Genomic DNA, 19,279 nt, shown 5'->3' on the forward strand with positions numbered 1-19,279 from the left:
AGGAACCCTTCCCACCCTGATCCGTTTTGGAACGCCTCAACAGTACCACCAGCCCACCAGGAAAAAGTACCATATCCCGGAACTGCAAGCCCCCCCCCATGATCCAATCTGGAGGCCCGACTATTTCCCCCAAGCGGAACGCCCCATAGAAGGCTAAGGAGAAGGCCGCTCCCATCAAGACCCCCTCAAACAGTGAATCACACACAGACGGTAAGACCCCCAGGATGTCAATCCAGGTCGGGAGATCCAGAGGCCTACGACAGTCCCGCCTTGGCCCCTCCAGTCTGGCCCACCCTGTCAAAGCCTTTCTGATGAGAAAGGAAGCTCCCGGGTCACGTTCACCCGCTACTTTGGCAAAGAAAGCGATCGCCGACAAGTTGGCCCTTGCATAAGCCACAGCTCTGCCCTGATCCCTTAACACCTGAAGAAAACCATGTATCGACTCTGGTGAAAAAATATTTGTAAAGCCTGCCCGCTCAGTGAAAGACCTGTATACATTAAAATGCTGTTGATATGCCCGCCTCGTGCGGTCACTCAGGGAGGCACCTACCAGCCCCGCTAAAGCGGGGTTCCAATTGTCCACAGTGATGTAGGGAACATAGTCATTCGCTCCTCCGCCTGCGGGTGGAACCTCCGGAAATCCTGCAACTTGGAACGAGACAAAGCATCAGCTGCATGATTATCAATACCAGGTATATGCGCCGCCTTGAAGGTTAAGTTCAATCTCAAGCAAGCCAGCACCAACAATTTCAGCAAGTGAAGTACATGCGGGCAAGTGGCTCCCTGCCTATCGATGACCTGGACAACAGCCATGTTGTCAGACCAGAAAGTCACAGCCCTGTCCCTGAAGCGATCTGCCCAGATGGTAACCGCCACCCAAATGGGGAAGAGTTCCAGGAAGGCTATATTTATTGTCAGGCCACTCTAGTGCAAGGCCGGTGGCCAAACTGCCTCGCACCATGCGACGCCCAAGATGGCGCCAAAGCCAATGCTACCCGCTGAGTCGGTAAAAAGGCCAAGCTCAGCACTGGACACCGGAGGGGCGGGCCAAACCACCCGCCCATTTAAGTCTTTAAGGAAACTACGCCACACCTTAAGGTCCTACTTCACACCTGCCCTCAACCGCACCCTGTGGTGCTTTTGGGGGGGAGACCCACCATAGCACGGGCAATAGACCTGGAGAATGGGCGACCCATCGGGATGATACGCAGCGCAAAATTCAGCTGCCCTACCAGGACTTGGAGCTGGTGCAGAGACACCTTTGGGCCTGCCAAGGCTGCCTCAATCGCCCGAGAGAACGCTAGCACCTTGTCCATGGATAACCTGCACTCCCCGGCAACAGTATCAATTTCAATCCCCAAGAAGGACATACACGTCTCCGGGCCCACTGTCTTGCTGGGTGCCAGGGGGACCCCAAATTCCTGAAACATGTCTACCAGTTCACTGAGCGCCTGTGCGCACTTGCTGGACGCAGCAGGGCCCATCACCATGAAATCATCTAAGTAGTGAATAACATCTGTGCACCCTGACCTGCATGAAAAGACCCATTGCAACATAGAACTGAAGGTCTCAAAGTACTTACAAGACACAGCACATCCCATAGGCATACATTTGTCATAATAAAACTGATGCTGCACCTGAAAGCCTAGCAAATGGTAATCATCCGGGTGTACCGGCAACAGGCGAAAGGCCGATTCTATGTCCGTTTTTGCCAACAACGCCCCTCGCCCCAAGTCCCTCACTTTCTGAACAGCGGAGTCAAAGGACGAGTAAGTCACCGTGCATAGTGCTGGGTCGATGGAGTCATTCACGGAGGACCCCTTTGGGGCGGAGAGGTTGTGAATCATACCACCCCCAGTGGAGAGCAAACATAGTTTTCCCAGGGAGGGGCGGGGAAAGGTCCAGCTACCCCGGCCCAGGGAGCACTATTTTTCTACCTTTGCAACTACAACTGATGATTGAGTCCTGGCCGACAACAGATTATTGCACTGGCTAACGGGTGGGACATGCAAAGCAGGAATGCGGAAACCTTCAGAGAAACCCTCAAACAAAACCTTGGCCGCCCCCCTATCAGGGTACAGGTCCAGCCAATAAATCAGTCGTCCAATATCAACCGGGGTAGGCAAGTTAAGCCTGCGGGGGTTTGATGTCCCTTGGAGCTGCACCCCCTCCCCGCTCTTTTGCTTTTTTATTGCACTTGAACTCGGGATGAGAGGAGTGACCGCAGTAGGCACATGCGTGTTTAAACTTGCATTGCCCGGGTGGCCACGTGCACCCTTTGCTATTGAAGGCCCAACAAGCTCCCCTTTTCTCCCCCGGGCCCCCCTGAGATGTCCGAAAGGGCTGCCTAGCGGGCTGTTCCCTACTGCTAACACTCTCCAACCATGCATTCACCTCCACCTGGTCCCAACCAATGTCTGGGTTTTGTTCCTTGGCCCACCGGAAATCCCTATCATAGTTCAACCACACTAAGCCCCCATGCGTCGCATGCGCCTTCACAATTTTATTCGTGTAAAATACCAGTGGGATAGCTAAATCCGGTCTCTTCTCCAAAAGAACCGTTACAAAAACATGGAAACCAAAAAGCCAGTTAATCAGTGTCTCCTCCACCCGTGGCCTCCTCTCCTTAAAGGATCCCTCCTTGCCCTCTCTCTCCCTGTAATCTATATCCCTCCTATTGGGCCTAATCAGGGAAAAAATGTCAACGTAAGCGTCTTTCTAAATTTTTTCGCGCATTTCCGGGGTCACATGCGTCACTAGCATTCCTGATTGTGACAGCACATTACCCTGCATTCCTCCAAGAGACCCCCCAACCTCGCTGGCCCTCACCATACTGTCACCTGGCTTACCTCCTAAAAGTCCCGATGCCAGCGCGGCTGCCGGGGGTTGGGATCCGTTCGCTCCACTTGGAGCCGCCTTGCGCAACTCTACCACCTGCGCAAGCTGTCTCTGAATGTCCTGCAGCGCCCCCTGCTCTGCCGCCTTCTGTGGAGCCCATGGTGCTGTCGCCCCTGTGCTCACTCGCTCCCCCACCCTACTTGAGGACGATAATTGTCCTACTAGGGAAGAAACTGATGCTAGTAAGCTTTCTAATGGGTCCTGCACAACCGCCACTGCGGCCACCGGCTGCGGTGGGGGCGGAACCGGGGTGCTCACCCCTGGGGCTAGTGTGTGTAATGCCTCCCTGATTTCCGTCAACAGTGACCCAACCGGATCGGGAGGGACAATGGCCTGTGGTACGACTGTTACTGGGGCGGGGGGCACTACTACCTCGGGTACGTGTGGCGGAGTGTGGACGGGACCTACTGATCCCACGTCCTCCTCCCCCGTTACCGGAGTATGTCTACGTTTTTGCCCTTGTTCCCCCCTTTACTCTTTGGTTGGGCTTTGCCCTTCTTCAGTGGGGGAAATGCCGCTCTAGGTGGTACCGATTCCCTGCGTGGCCTCTCCACTACCGGCTCTGGCTCTGGCTGCTCATCCTCGCTCCCAGTATCTCTATCTGGGGTGTCTTTGCTCAGCTTGCGCAATAGCAACTTCATTATCTGCGCCAGCTCCGGGTCTGTGTCCTTCCTCTTCTGCCCTCCCTTCTTGGGCGCCATCTCGACTATGCCCTCTAACCCACATGCTAATCTGCGCTCGAGGTCTGCGCTGCTGGCGTCTTCCTGACTACCCTCGAGCGCGTCTGCTTCGCCTAGCAACCCCACAAGACGCGCTGTCGAGCAACCTAAGCGCGTGCGGCCTCAGCGTCCCCGCTCCCCGCACCCGGTCTCCCCAGAGCAACCGCCCACACCGCCCGGCAGGAGCCCGCACCAAAAGAAGCCCGCGTGCAGCCGCAACCCAGCAAAGGCGGGAAAGCAAGTAACAAATTGACCGGACACTCCCCCCCGTGAACCACGGCTGCCCACGAGGCCCCCCGAGGCACCCGACTCCTTACCTGGCAACGTGCACGGCACCCTTTTCTTCGCGCTCTGCAACCGACACCGACACCAGCTGGCCGCCGCACTCCCTCGATAATCCAACGGGAGATGCAGATTAAGGAGCCCAGACGCCTGCCGCGCACAGGATCCCCTCAGACACCGCCCGCTCTCCCTCGACAATCCAACGGGAGACGCGGGAAAAGTTTAAAGAAGGTTGGTCCCGTAGCGAAGGTCAGCTGCGGGGCACACACAGTCCAGTAGTGGTGACGGGAACAGAGACCTCAGTCAAGGGAGGTTGACCTTACATAGGCCCGAGGTCTCCGCCCCCCCACCACTCCGGATGTGCGTCACCCCTGACCCGGAAGAGACAGGGGGGAGGGGGGAGGCGGCCATCTGCCTATTGGCCGCCCGACCTGCAGAAAGTATGGCGGGGCCCGGAGGGGACGTGCCCTAAGGCCGCGCCTCGTGATCTTCGTCGCTTGGCAGAGTTACAGGTGTGAGTTGCTGGATGCACTATCTAATATGACTGGAGTCCAGCTTTCGGGTCCCCCCTGCTTATACCGCTCGGGTAAGCAGCTAATATTCCCAAAACTTTATTGTGCTGGGTCTATTGCTGGCAAAGCAAAGGGTTGCCTGATCATCTCACGACCTATGCAGAATTATTGCCAGCTACTTCTCGCCCCAGAGACATTTGGGAACCCTTGTTGGCATACTTACGCGAACAGGATGATTGAAGGTTTGCGCACCCTGCTAGATGGCTGTACGGAACTCTCACAACCCAGCTGTGGGGAATACATGACCTCCACACACAACAGGTATTGCATGTATTAAGGTAACAATTCTATCCCACGTGCGGTCGGATGTCTATGCGAACAGCAATTTTAGGATACACTAGGGATCTTTGGGAAGGAATGGGGACGGGGACAGTTTTTTAAAATGCTTAAAGTGTGTAAAACAGCTGTATACATGAAGATTCAAGACATGTACTGTGCCATTTTATGCCATGATGTACTTGGAATATAAAAAATACAAAATAAAAAAAGTCAATCCTGTATTTATTAGAACATGTTTATGCACTTATCCTCTAATTCAATCACAGGCTTGTGATTCTATCTCTACTTGTGGTGTGTGTAATCCTTTGAAGCTAATTCCTGCTAGTAAACTTCATGCAACAACTACTTCTTTCATTTCTTCTTATCACACTCTTAAGAAATGGGTCCTATGTAATTTGAATAAATAAGTCTTGTTTTGGGTTGGGCCAGGGCTTTATATATTGTTTAACTGCTCAAAACAAATATAAAGTTTTGCAGTACTAGATTTTATCCTCTCTTGAAGGCTTTTTAAAGTGTTTTGTGGCCAAAGGTGTAAATGCTAAATTAAACAACGTACTGCTGTTTAAACTTGGAAAGGAGTATGGTTTACCGCTGCTGCTGAGACATTTGCTTCTCATGCTTTTGCACATCTTGAACACAACTGGCATCACTCATGTTTCTAAGACCTTTGCATCAAGCTTGCCGAGTGCCTTTAAAATTATTTTTTGAGGAATAAGGCCTTTTCCATTGGGATATTTTCACTCCCCCAACACCTGTGTAAAACGACATTTTAATTCCCATGCAAGGTTGGGGCAGGAGAGGCCCTTGGTTTTTTTTAGCCGAACCGATAACCAACTGCTGATGCATAGCCCAGAACGGGCACAACTGAGTATGGAGAAAGCTCTACAACCACATCCCACGGTATTGAATAACCCAAGTGAAGGTTTAGCCCTAGAAAACCGATTCTCCCCTCTTTCCCAGTTAGATGAGAATGACTGACTAGAGGTTCCATCAGATCCTCTTTTAGATCTACGTCCAACTGTCGTTCAGGATTTGAACATGAATTCTGTTACCGCCTGTAAAATTATTAGTTGGAATGTCGAAGGTATTAGATCTAAAAAAGATGACCCTTTGTGGTTGTCGTTTCTTAAGTTACATGATGTTATTGCCTTACAGGAAACGTGGAATAGTGCAAACAACTTCTGCTTGGATGGGTTTAAATATTATGGCATACCAGCTTGTCCAGGCCGGGCTGGTAGAGCTAAGGGAAGCCTTTTTCTTTAAAACTTGAAGGGTTCTTCAGGTTGATGGAAGTGGGATGTTGTAACTGCCTTATTGTGGAATTAACCACCTTGAAACTTCCCAAATTATTGTTTGTTAACTTTTATAATTCTGGAGATTGTGATTTTATAAACCAACATCTAATCTTTTGGGATGGATTTTTAGCGGATTATAGGTCAAAAGAATGCACGTTGTTCGATATCATCCTTATGGGTGATTTTAACATTCATCCATGTGAGTCGGAGTGTCATGTTGATAATTTCTTGGGGCCATTTTCCCTTACAACCCCACACTTTGAGCATTCAAAACAGGGAGAGGCCCTAGAGGACCTCTTAGCTAGTGCTAACCTCTTCGAACCTAGCTTTATTGACAGGAAGGAAAGTGTGCCCACCTTTAAAGCTAAGGATAGGGATACTATCATCGATTACATTTTTTGTCAATGGCAATATCCTTAAAGGTAGTGGCTTACACCGCCAGTTGTTCTATTTTTAGTGACCACAACCCAGTTATTCTAGTGATACAATGGGATTGTGGTTCTAAAACAACAGAGGTTAAGAGTGTGGGAGGTAGTTCTATTGCAACTAGAGATCAAGGGAGGAGGCTTAAATGGACTAAAGTAGTCCGTGAGACATTCTTTGCTGAACTCTTAGTTAAGGCTCAGGATAGAATAGTCATATGTCTGGATATCTCCAACTCTCCGCGGGATATTTTTTAAGCTTTTGAAGGAATCTGTAATCAGATTGCAACTGACCTAACCATTAAAAGTAAGTTTAAAGGACATAAGGGTGAAAGATGCTTTAATGGTGATTGTACCCAGGCACATGAAAATCTGCTTCTGGCTCTGAAAAGTAAACCTGTAGACAGGGTACGTATAGCATGTTTGAGGAAAAATTATCAACAGGAGATTACCCGGCGAATACAAGAGATTAAGGAAGAAGCATGGGATAACCTCCTGTTAGAAGAGGTTTTGAAAGATAGCTCGAAATTCTGGGCGATAATTAACACCCCCTTTTCTCCAGCACAGATAACACTCCTTTGGAGTGTAATATCCAAGAGGACCAGTGGCCTGCCCATTTTGAGGCTATTTATGGTTCCAAGGGAATCGATCATTTTTTACTAAGTGAAGTGCCCCAGGGAGCCGTGCCTTTACAAACTTTTGAGGAGCCAGAGGTAGAAAGGGCTATCACCGAAACCTCCAAAAATAAAGCGCCAGGGCCAGACGGCGTGCCGGCGGATTTGTACAAGGGGAACCCAAATTTTGGACCAGGATTTTAACAAACGTTTTTAATTCCTCAGGGACCCAGGGGTTCCCCAGATCGTGGGCTCTGTCAACAATCATTCCTGTCTTTAAAAAAGAGCAAAGAGGGTATCCTCGCTGCTACAGACCCATTTCATTGATTGATTCAGCCGTGAAAATCTTGGGTAGAGTCATCCTGGTTAAGCTTATGGATTGGGTAAATTGTAGCGAGGTACTCTCTAACCTCCAATATGGTTTTAGACAGGGAAGAAGCACCCTGGATCAGTGCCTGAATTTACATCTTCTAATAAGTAAATATACGGTGGCGAAGGAAGGTTCTATCTATATGGGTTTCATTGACCTCTCCTCAGCTTTTGACCTGGTTAACAGGTCAAAGCTTTGGACCATATTATTGGATATGGGCATTGATCCATGTTTATTTTATTTTCTAGCAGGCCTTCACCAGGGTCTTTCCGCAACAGTCAGGGTCACGCAAGATGGTAGATGTTGTAGACATTTTAAATCTGAGAGGGGAGTCAGACAAGGATGTAGTCTGGCTCCCCTTCTTTTTACACTTTATATTAATGCATTAGAGAAATCTCTAGCTGAGGCATGCTTAGATATCCAGCGTGTAGGAGAAACCGCTATTCCGATTCTCCTATACGCGGATGATGCAGTATTGTTGGCACGTACTGGTATAGGCCTTCAGAGACTTTTGAACGCCTTTGGCGATTTTATGTTGTCCTTGGACCTAGTGGTGAATACTCAGAAGTCCCATGTTATGATAGCAGGTAAACGTAGTAGGAACCCTAAAACCTTTTACTGTAACAGAGTAGAGGTAACCAGAGTCCCCTCTTTTACATATCTGGGGGTTCTCTTCGATGAAAGAGGCTCTTGGGCTCCCCAACAGAAAATGAAAAGAAACGCTCTGGTTAGGTCAAGGACTACTCTAATGGGGTTTGCTCGAAGATTGGGCGCGAGACCATTTGAGGCTTTGCTGAGTATATATAGATCCAAATGCATGGCCATTGCTACCTATGGTTCCTCCATTTGGGGTTATACACAACAGGATGGTATCCAGTTGGCAGAAAACAGATTTTTAAGAACCCTCCTGTCCGTGCACCAATCTACACCCACCTTTGTTATTCATACAGAAGTGGGGTTGGGCTATCCTACTGATCTATTGAAAGTTACCCGGTTGGTTTGCTAGTTAAAAACCTGGCTTAACCCGGAAATTACCCTGAATCATTTGATCTTACGGGACTGTGTTTCTCTTGATAAAGCTAGCTGTGTGCCGTGGCTGGCTTATGTCAAATCTATGCGGTCGATTATGATGGCGGAAGGACCTGCGTCCGTCCGCCACCCCCAAGGTGGAGGGACCGTCCACAGGGGCAGGGCGTTCCCTCCATAACCGTATCTTTAACATTGCGGCGGGTGCTGCTTGAAGCAGCACCCGCCGCAAGGTTAAAAATGCATACTTTGCATTTACATGCACAAAGCGGCAGGCACCGCGCGGTGCCTGCCGTTTTGTGCATGCAAATGCAGGGGGGTACCATAGGTACCCCCCATGTGCACCCCCCCCCCCTTCAACCTGGGGGCCCGCAAGGGGCTCCCAGAAGCAAAGGTCCACATGCTTTTCCACGACGGAAAAGCCACCACGGAAAAGCATGTTTACACACTCATCCTAATTTGGCTGACGGTGTCTTGCAGACACTGCCACCAAATTGCGGTCAACACCCCGCGGATCAGCGGCAGACGGACCTGCCGGCCGCCGCTGTTCCCACCGCCATCATAATCTGGCGGTGGGTGTTTTCTCTGACCGCGGCGGTGAATCCGCATCCTCCGGGCCGACGGTGGCTTCCACCGGCCCGGAAAATGCGGATTCACCGCAATCATAATCGACCCCTTAGTTTGGGAAAATTGGGCGCATTGATCTCTTCAACTCCCCAGAATGTATTAAGAGGGAAGATGTAAAAGGTATAAAATCCAATTTTTTTAATTTTTTAATGATGGAACGGGAAGAATAGGAGTGAAAGAAACCATTAGTTAGGGCCCATTTTTTAACATTAACCTCACCCTCTATGGAGCCCTACTTGCGATTGGTGACTAAGCCCCTCCATTGATGGCTTTTAACTAGATTTCGTTCTAATTTAATCCATCATACATTGGGAACCTCCCCAGGGTGGGGCAATCCTGTGAATCTAGGTCCCTGCCAATGTGATAACTTTTCATCACAAGACACTATGCATTTTATTATGTTTTGTGATTTCTACTCTGATATTCGAAAGAAATTTTTAATTCCATTGCTGAGGGACAAGGGTTTTTTACAAGTTAAACCAGCCCTTTTGTATTTGCAAATGCTTAACTCCGCTAGGGATATTTTCTACATTGCTAGTTTTTTAGTCGCTGCTGTACGCCATAAACGTAGGAGATTTTCGTTACTGATTAATGTTGCCTGATTTTACATATCCTAATGATTAATTATGGTCTGTATTCTTGCTGTTTTTATCACTATATGAAATTCTCTCACTCACTTAGAAACTGCATCGTTTAAAAAAATCTGATTCTTTTTATGTAACGTAGTGTTTTGTATTGTGTGTTTTTGTATACTTTTATTATTTTAATTAATTGAATAAAGCTTTTGACTGACTAACTGAACTATTTTTGGATTCATCCCTTCATTTTCTTGCTATCAAATTTGTTCGGTGGAATATCAACTACTTTTCTCATCGTGGGGTGTGCAATATCTAATTGTTTCCTACTGAAGGACTAAAACTCAACATGAATATCAATGCTGTTCAGTTAGTTGATTCTATCTTGGAAGAAAATTAATTGCACTGGACTATATTTTCACAAACTTCAATCTCCTGGACTGACACTTATATTTCAATGCTAGGATGGTTATCAAACTGCCATAATGAATATTCATTTGGAACAACCTGCTGTATTTATTGTTGATTCTTGGGAAGTAGCTTGATTGCTCAGAGAGCTCAAGTACCCTACAATGCAATATAGTTACCCATCGTTAAGTCTTCAACTGTGCTGACACATGTGCCAACATGCTTGGGACCAACAGTCTCGCAATTCTTGCACACCTCAGCGGACTTGATAATTCTCGCTTCAGTGCTTACTCTAATCAGGGGTTCCACTCGGCAACTCTGGGCATTAGCTTGCCTAATCTCCACAACGGCCCCACCAATTCCGGGGATGCCTGGCTCCACCTTGGGGACTCCCAGCAGGGACCATCCCACAGGGAAAGCCAGGACGGGTTCCCCAGAGTTATACAGCGCCGGGACGCCCCGTTGCTGGGGCAGCTGTGCGCTTTACAAGTATACTACATTTACATTTACATTTACATTTTATTTACCTTCAGTATTGCTTCAGGCAGTGCCTCAACAACTACAGCTGTGCTGCCTCTGATGAAGTATTCATCTGCAGTTTCACCATCTTGAATTATTAATTGCATTCTTGCTTCATCCTCAACAGTTGGAGAGTAAGCGTAGCAATGATTTTTTTTGCTTCAAGTGACACTTAAAAATAACACCATTGTCTCAATATGTGAATTCCCTTGTCGATAGTTGTCCATGCTGAATGTTTCAAAACTTCCATCTGTATCCATAATGATATGAACTCAGTAAAACAAGAGAAGACAATCAAAAGCTGCTTCTGTTTTTAGTCTCATCTTAAGCCAGATTTTCACTTTTAATTCCTTTTATAATCTTCATACCAAGCCACGTATTTAAATTAAGTACAAGCCCCCAGATTCATCAATGTCCCGATTTGCGAGTCCTTAATAGCGATTATTAAGGAATCCCTATTAAGGACTCGCAAAACGGGATTCATGTAGAAATCGCACAATTAAATGCGATTTCTACTGCTTCCTTATTTGCGATTCGCTAATTGCTAATCACAAATAAGGAAGGCCCATAGGAATGAATGGGGAGTCATTCCTTATTTGCGATTAGCAATTAGAGAATCGCAAATAAGGAAGCGATTTCAAGGGTGCCAGGGTGTCCAAAGGACACCCTGTAGCACCCCTGAAATGCAAATGTACACAGGTGTTGCGCACACACAAGTCCAAAGGACATGTGTGTGTGTGTAACATGCAACTTAGAAAAATGCACTAAAGTGCATTTTTCTAAGTTTTCGCTATTTACCACGAAGTTACACTTCGCGGTAAATAGCGGCCCCATATTGCGAAATCGCAATTTTAAAAACGTTCATCAATAGCATTTAAGGAATCTCTAATTGAGATTCCTTAAATGCGATTCTTCGCAATTTTGCGATGTCTGTAATTGCGATTTTTGCATTTAGGATGATGAATCCCAAATGCAAAAATAGCGCTCGCAAAGGGCCGGAATCTCAGAATCTGGCCCTTTGCGAGCCGATTTCACGTTGATGAATCTGGCCGAAGGTGTTTTGCCTGACTTTTTTCATTTATCAATGCACATAGATATACACTGAGATTTTTATTAGAATTGTTGCTCTATCATTCCAGCGAAGAATTAATCTTTGAGATTTTCTGTTTATATACTCCCAATGTATTTTATACTAACTGTACCCTGCCACGCCTTGCTGTGGCTCAGTCTGGTTAAGTGGAAGAGAAAGAAAAGAGTAAACGCACGTTTCTAATATGTCTAATTTCACAATGCTTGCGGGTCCACAATATGTTTTTGTGACTATTGTCTCTATCCGTCCCTTGTAGTTGTTGCGCAGCAAGCAAATCAATAGGGTCTGTTCGGCCTTTCGATTAAAAACATGCGTGTATTGTTCCCGCGCGTATTCAAATCCAACGTTGTGTATATATAAACACGCGCTAATGTTGCAAAGTGAACAAACTCCTCCCCCCTCCCTCCACCCACTTCTCGCTCTGCCATCCTGACACCAACTGTCCATCCTAATATATGTAGACTATTGTCTCTATGCGTCCTTTCTTAATGTTGCAAAGTGAACCAACTCTTCCCCCCTCCCTCCACCCACTTCCCGGTCTGCCATCCTGACACCAACTGTCCATCCTAATATATGTAGACTATTGTCTCTATGCGTCTCTTGTAGTTGTTGCGCAGCAACCAAATCGATCGGGTCTGTTCAGCCTTTCGATTAAAAACACACGTGTATTGGACACACTCGTATTCAAATCCAACATTGTGTATGTATAAACACGCGCTTAATCGAATCCAACGTTGTGTCAAAATTTCAAATCAATCAGTGAAAAACTTTAGGAGATTTAGGATTTGGAACAAACAAAAAATTGCCATTTTTATGTGTCTGTTCGGGCTTTCGATTAAAAACACGCACGTATTCGACACGCGCATATTGGAATCCAACGTTGTGTATATAAAAACATGCGCGGATTCAAATCCAACGTTGTGTCAAAATTTCAAATCAATTGGTGAATAACTTTCAGAGATTTGAACAAATGAAAATATAAATTTTTATTTATAAAGATTTCATATAATAATTTGAGTGCACAGTTCTCATTTGTACACATGTTGCCTTTATTATTGTTTGCACATTCATAATGTAAAACATTTGTATTCTCATGATTTACAATGCCTTTTAGAAGTAAGTGAATTTGATAAGATTATTAAATTAGTTCTTGCATTTGACATTCATTATGAGACATGCTCTTTTGAAAATAATCAAAAAAGTGTACTTAAGGTTGGTGTACATAAGTATTAGTCAGAAAGGAGAATCTCGGACTGTAAACATCCTTGGTGAAGGCCCCTAGCAGGCTTCTCTATGCCATCTTGGCCTTATCAATCTGCTGAGAACACCTCAACCAACTGGACAGACAGACAGACAGACAATACAACTGTTGTTTGGCTAAGGTATGAGGGTGAGAGGCCACCTTAGAAACTCATACACGCCTTTTAGCACTAAAACAGCTCAGCTGACACAACAGCTCAGCTGAGCGGCAGGAGATTAGTGGTTGAAAAATAGAGATTTGTCCCACCATTTCACTCAACGAAATTCTAAAACACCTTTACAGTGCTGCAATTTATTTTGAATAATTTATTATTCACTTCATTGCCACTGTATTGTTTCTTTTTACATCTGTTCTCAATATGTTCACTAAAAAGACCGTGATCATAATAAAACAAATATTCACTTGATGGTTTCCCTTGTCATATTTGACTTCCTTAGTGTCAACTTTAGATTTGTCAACATTAAAGCTTTAGTGACACCTTGCCTAGCCTGCATACCATCAGCTCCTGTATCAGTTCTCATTGGCATTTAATCACACTTCCAAAGCAACACCTGTGCAGTAGCCACTTTTCTTTACATATGGTCTAGACTGCGAAGTCCCCCAATGCAGTTGCCCCTGGTCAGTCAGGTTCAACACAGATGTTACCTGCACATTCTTTACGATCTGCAGATGTTGCAGCTGACAAATTTTCATTAAGTCATCTTTAAACTGTGCTCAATATATTTTTTTTTAATATCTGTGCAGAGCATGATATTCTGTTGGCACACCATGTGTCCCCCTGCCTGCATCCCTTGGCACAGAGGCAACAGGGGGCCTTGTAGGATCCCTTTACTTTCCTCACCGCCACACTTTGCAACTGCCATGAAAACTGTGATTGTGAAAAAACTAGCAGTGGATCTGTCGAAATAAGGCCCCAAGATACTTTTGTGTGCTCATTCTTACTTTCATGGATTATTAAAGCCCTGAAGGTATACTGACATTCAGGTCCTGTTTGAACCATTTCAGGTTGTTTTTAATTTCTTGAGGTCCACCTGGTTTCCTGATTAATCTTTGCCATGAGCATTGCTTTACCATTGACCTTGCAGGGGTTACTCCTGGTATTCGCCATTTCTGTACCTTCATTCCATATATGCACCAAACTATATGGCCATGTTGAAGATTCTTTTGGCAGCCATAAAATGTATTTATTATTCATTTAATGCTGTCTTGCACATTACACATCAGCTGCATACACACCAGATAATGCATGTTTTCCACTGTTTGTGATTTCTACTGTGGATTTGATCTTAGGACTTTTAACGCCAGATTTCCCATAGTTTTATAAAATTATTAATATTATGCATCAGCTGCTTACCCGTTAGAGTGTGCCCGTTTTGCAGGGTTGTGTTTATTTTGGTTGGCTATGAGTCTGCTGAGTATTTTAACATCCGGTCCTCCTTGAGTGGCATTGCTTATCATTGAGGCACTATATCTGGTACCCTAGAGATGGGTTTTGATACCTTCCTCCCTGACCTGCTTCTATGGGTTTGACATCGAATGGGTTGATTGTACAATTAATAATAATAATGATGATCCGCATGAACATTTAGAACTATGGTACCTATATGACATAATTCTAAGGTAATTCCTGCTGGAAGATATTTGTGTTGCTCAATTGGTATATCAGATTAGATTTGCCCAAATGTTTTTAACATCAGAGTGAATTATTCTTTTATATTTTCTTCAGCCATGGTTGTCTGCTCTGTACCACAACAACAAAGGGTTGAGCTTTACTTTAAATTACTAAAACCTTTACTCGACCTAACAAGAATAGTAACATTATTACTGATGGGGGGGCTACCATCCACCCCAACTATTAATCCACTTTCTCACATAAGCCAAATTATACCTCGACACATCGACACATCAATAGAAAGTAATCTTCTGAAGTAACACACATACCTTTGGAATAAAGTATCCTTTAAAGGTGACATCTGTTGCGGTCTCATGAGGCAAGCTCATGGGCAAGATATTGGCAAACCTCTGAATTTCATGGATAACTGCATTGTTGTAAGGCATACTAATTCGGTGCTCATATCTCGCCTGGGCTGATCCCAACACCCTTTCAATCTCTTCTTGAACTTTTCCTGAAACCAGAAATAAAGTATATGAAACAGGTTATGACATTATTTTCAGTTCTGAAGCAAATGCCTGAGATGGGGATTTAAGGGCAAAAAACGGAAACATATCAAACTTGTTATACAAACAAATGGACATGTTTAACATGAGTGACATAGTTTGGGGAGATAGACACTCTAAGAAAGTAAATTATCTGCCAATTTTGTCAGCGAACCATACTGCACCATACTGCTCTCTTGTGATAAGTAACTGTGTGAATTGAAAGTTCTTTTGACCACAGTAATGCCATACCAGCTGATACAGGAGATTTGAAACTGCTCACTAAAACACCATGGAACACCCTTTAATTTTCATAGATACTAAAACAACAACGTTATAAGTCACACATTTACAAAGGGTTGCTGTGAGTTGAGTCCTCTGAGACTTTGTTTTTTGAAAGTTCTGGGCAATTCTTATGACACACTTTGCATGTTATCTTTGTCCATAGACCTTCCCGTTTTAGGTTGAGCCTTGGCAGCGCGCATGTACTATCTTGGAGACATGTCGTAATCACTGGCTGGGCTAATATCCCGCCCATCGTTGTTGATTGGTTTGTTTGTGTGCTGTTAAAAAAACTTTGTGTATGTGGCTAATATGAGTTTGTTGACCCCCATTTTGTTGTTTAGTTTACACCTACAGAGTACTGACCAATAATGTGTCTTCTTGCACTGTTGGCAATATAAGTCTGTGTGCAGACTTTTCTTTTAGTTGCTTTCGGATCAGCCTGTTTTTTCAGAATATTTCATTTTGTTCCCTTTTATTTTACCGTCACAGTTGTTTTGTTTACAATCTAGATTGAGTTTGCACCGAAAAACAAACAGTTGACGTGAACTTTTCACAGTGAATTGTAGATTCTGCTTATTTGAAACAAAAGTCACTTTTTGTGGTGAACAAGCCTTTCGCTTGTTAGGGGGTGTAGTGTAGTTCCTATATTCCCAATAGACTCTGCGCATTGGAATGACATATACTATAGTTTAGACGTAGGACTGAGGTCGACTAGGTCTCTATCGAATATATTAGACTTAATTGTGAGTGCCAGCTAGCTCAGAGGTCACTAGAAACTTTCTCGAATTCACAAGAAGGGATTAGTTTCTGACAACCACATAAAGATTACAACTTTGCTTCCCAAGAATGAAAAATCAATCTCTAGAGTCGCGGAAACAATAGATAGCTATTTGACTCAGTCAATCGTGCATGCCTCGTTTCACCAGAGGTGCTGAGAAAATAGAGAGACTGGCGTTTTCAATAAAAAGTATTTATTGAAAAGTCTTCTTTCTCAAGCATATGAAATGTACTGCTACAATCGTAATACTGGTTATAAAGTACAGCGTATATAATACGATAAGTATTATAAAGTAGTACTGTAATAGCATGATATGGTTTCTAAGCCATAAAACACCTAAAATACATATAATACATACAGTGATAAAATAATGACTAAACATACTCAACTAGTGCTTCTAAAATACGCCTACCCCGGTGTACCTAACCTAAGTCTAGTACAAGGGAAGAAGTAAGTGAGGAGTAGCTTAAGTTTAGTATTTCTCTGCCAAGAAATTATCCAAGAATTCTCTAAGGGGTCTAATCAGCTCCGTACCTTGGTTTAGAATGAGGGAGGTCCTGTATCTCTCTCTCAGGACTTGATTTCCCGTAAAACCGCAAGGGTAGCCTGGAAACACTGGAGCTGGATTTCTCGGCAGGAGAAATGACAATGTCTCTCAGTGCGTCTGCTGGAGAGTCGGCTTCCTTCGGGACTTGCTGCTGCAGGGCGTCGGGCTAGTAGATAGTCGATCTGCTCCAAACCACCATGTGCTTGTCTGGGCAAATGTAGGCATATTTATACCTTGAAGGTGCCGAGTTTGACGTATGATTGGACATAATAACGTCATCAAAGACTCAGTTCTTTGAAAACTCCATGATTTCCTAGATGTATATGTATATGTATGTAGTTGAGCTTATATAGCGCACAGCTACCCGCAGTGGGTGTCCCGGCAAGGGTGTGTCCCAAGCTGCTGAAGGCGGGTTTCTCTAAGAAATCGTTGTGGATTCTCGGAACTTAGTGGAAGTAGCCATGCCGTATTTGGGCTGCATCGGCTCAGTCCAAATATGGGTATGATTTCTATGCCTATATAAGGATTGTGTGATTTATACCTATATATATGGGCATGAATTAGGAAAATTACACTAGGGTCCTAGATTCGTACATAACACCCACTCCACGATATTAAGTTCAATAAAACGAAATGTATAAGCACTGAACATATCTATGGTTATGGCTAGTGTTTACAATCCCGCCCAAAATACAAATTGCATTTGAAAAGGTTTGTACGCATGAAATACAGGTCTCAACAGATATAAAGCATATTATGAGAGCATATATTCTAACCTTTATAAAATACTAGCAGCCCGTCCCAGCGTTGTCCGGGTATGAAATAGAATGTGTGTAATGTGTGTATTCAGATACGGTCATTCGCATGATCCCCCGCTTGAGGCCCAGCTGCAGCCCTGGTTGATGTTAGCAGGCGCGTGTCCCCCCGCTTGACGCCCGGCTACAGCCCTGGCTGATTTTAGCAGGCGCGTATAATTTGGTTTAATGTGATAGTTCAGTAACAGCGCGCATGAGAGGCTGCAGTAATTGTCCCCGCAGACACTCTCAGTCGCGTGTGCCCCCGCTTAAGGGCCAGCGGCGACCATCTAACAATTAGAATTGTGTGAGTCTTGAATGATTGTTTCCCGCTGTTCTTATTTTTTTATGACCCACACCGACGCTCTTCGGCCCGAGTGCTTTTTAGACGCACCCAGGCCAAGCCACACACTGCGTTCAGCCCTTTCAGATACACCCTGGCCAAGGCACACAATGCATTCGGCACCCCCAGTATGTGTGAGACAACGGGCAGTCCCCCAAGGGAGTCTTGCGAATTGTTACTTACCACACTTTGAGGTGAACGCCTTTGTGACGCCCCCAGCACACGGCCACAGCAGAGGATCTGATTAATGTACGGCCCAGATGGCATGAAGTGCGGAACGTAGCACACGCCCCCAGCGTTTGTCACGCCCCCAGCATGCCCCTTGATGCGGCGCAATTGCGTAATTGGCGCTTCACATGGCATGAAGGGCGGACACATGCCCACAGCACGGACACACGCCCACAGCGTTTGTCACGCCCCCAGCGTGCCCCTTGATGTGGCGCAATTACGACTCACATGGCATGAAGGGCGGAACCTACCACATGCCCCCAGCGTTTGTCACGCCCCCAGCACATGCCCACAGCAGAATGCAGACACGCCCACAAGGGACTACTTTGCTGGCACGGTTCTTTTACCTTTTAAATGTATATGGTGGCCGTCTGCATAGCCTATGTCCTTCTGCTGCAACTGCCCTTTCCAACACTGTATTGGGTGTTGTGATTGGTGCTGTGGTTACTGAGATTACCCACTTCAAAGGTTTCGGCTCTGTCTTTATAATATTAGTATGGATATGGATATATATATATTACCTACTGGCAGTCGCCAGTAGGTAGTTATAGTTAGGACCTAGTTTCCATAGGATATCCGCAACATTCTATTGGGAATAACTTTGGCACCGGTTGAGGAATTTGCATGTAATTCTCGAAAATCTAGGCCAGCTCCGCTCCGCTCCTTCCCTGGAAGTTTCGGAGGGATTCGTCATGCGGGGGCCGAGAAAAAAGGGGGGTCCCAAAACGTGTTTTCCCCATGTTAATTTCTATAGGACGTTCAGACACGGCTACAGCCCGAACCGCTGAATGGAATTACACCAAACTTTGCAAAATTGTAGGGACTGGTACGCAGAAGTGCCTTTTCTATATTTAGTGAAAATTGATCCAGTGTTTTTTACGAAAATTAACTTTAAAAAAATGTATATATCTATATGCGCGCTCTCGGGTGTCAACATTCCAAACAGTCCGGAGAGTCCGCCATCTTGTGTCTCGGTAGAATCGAGACACAAGAGGTGAAAAAAAGGGGGAAATGATTAAAAGGGGGCAGGGTAGACACCCCCTGACCCCCTAGGTTTTCTGAGGGGGGCCTAGAAGGATGTACGCGTACCCTGAGCGTACCACAGGGAAAAACAGTGAAAGAAAATAGTGTAAAATAAGAATTTGGAGTGCTTAGAGGTAGGGTAGCTCTAAAAAGAGCTGTTGTGTTAT

The 19,279-nt window shown here is 45.3% G+C and overlaps 1 protein-coding gene across 2 annotated transcripts in view; it reads right to left on the reverse strand.

Moving 5' to 3' along the window:
• Nucleotides 1-19,279, reverse strand: part of LOC144828553 (cytochrome P450 2K1-like) — a 207,087-nt gene that overhangs the window by 42,374 nt on the left and 145,434 nt on the right. For both annotated transcript variants that reach the window (XM_078686828.1, XM_078686826.1), the window contains exon 3: nucleotides 14,899-15,083. In XM_078686828.1, coding sequence (XP_078542954.1) covers nucleotides 14,899-15,083 — 185 coding nt within the window. The remainder of the gene's footprint in view (nucleotides 1-14,898; nucleotides 15,084-19,279) is intronic.

The sequence above is a fragment of the Lissotriton helveticus genome, chromosome 4_1 (genome assembly GCF_964261635.1).
Source record: "Lissotriton helveticus chromosome 4_1, aLisHel1.1, whole genome shotgun sequence".
Lineage (NCBI taxonomy): Eukaryota > Metazoa > Chordata > Amphibia > Caudata > Salamandridae > Lissotriton > Lissotriton helveticus.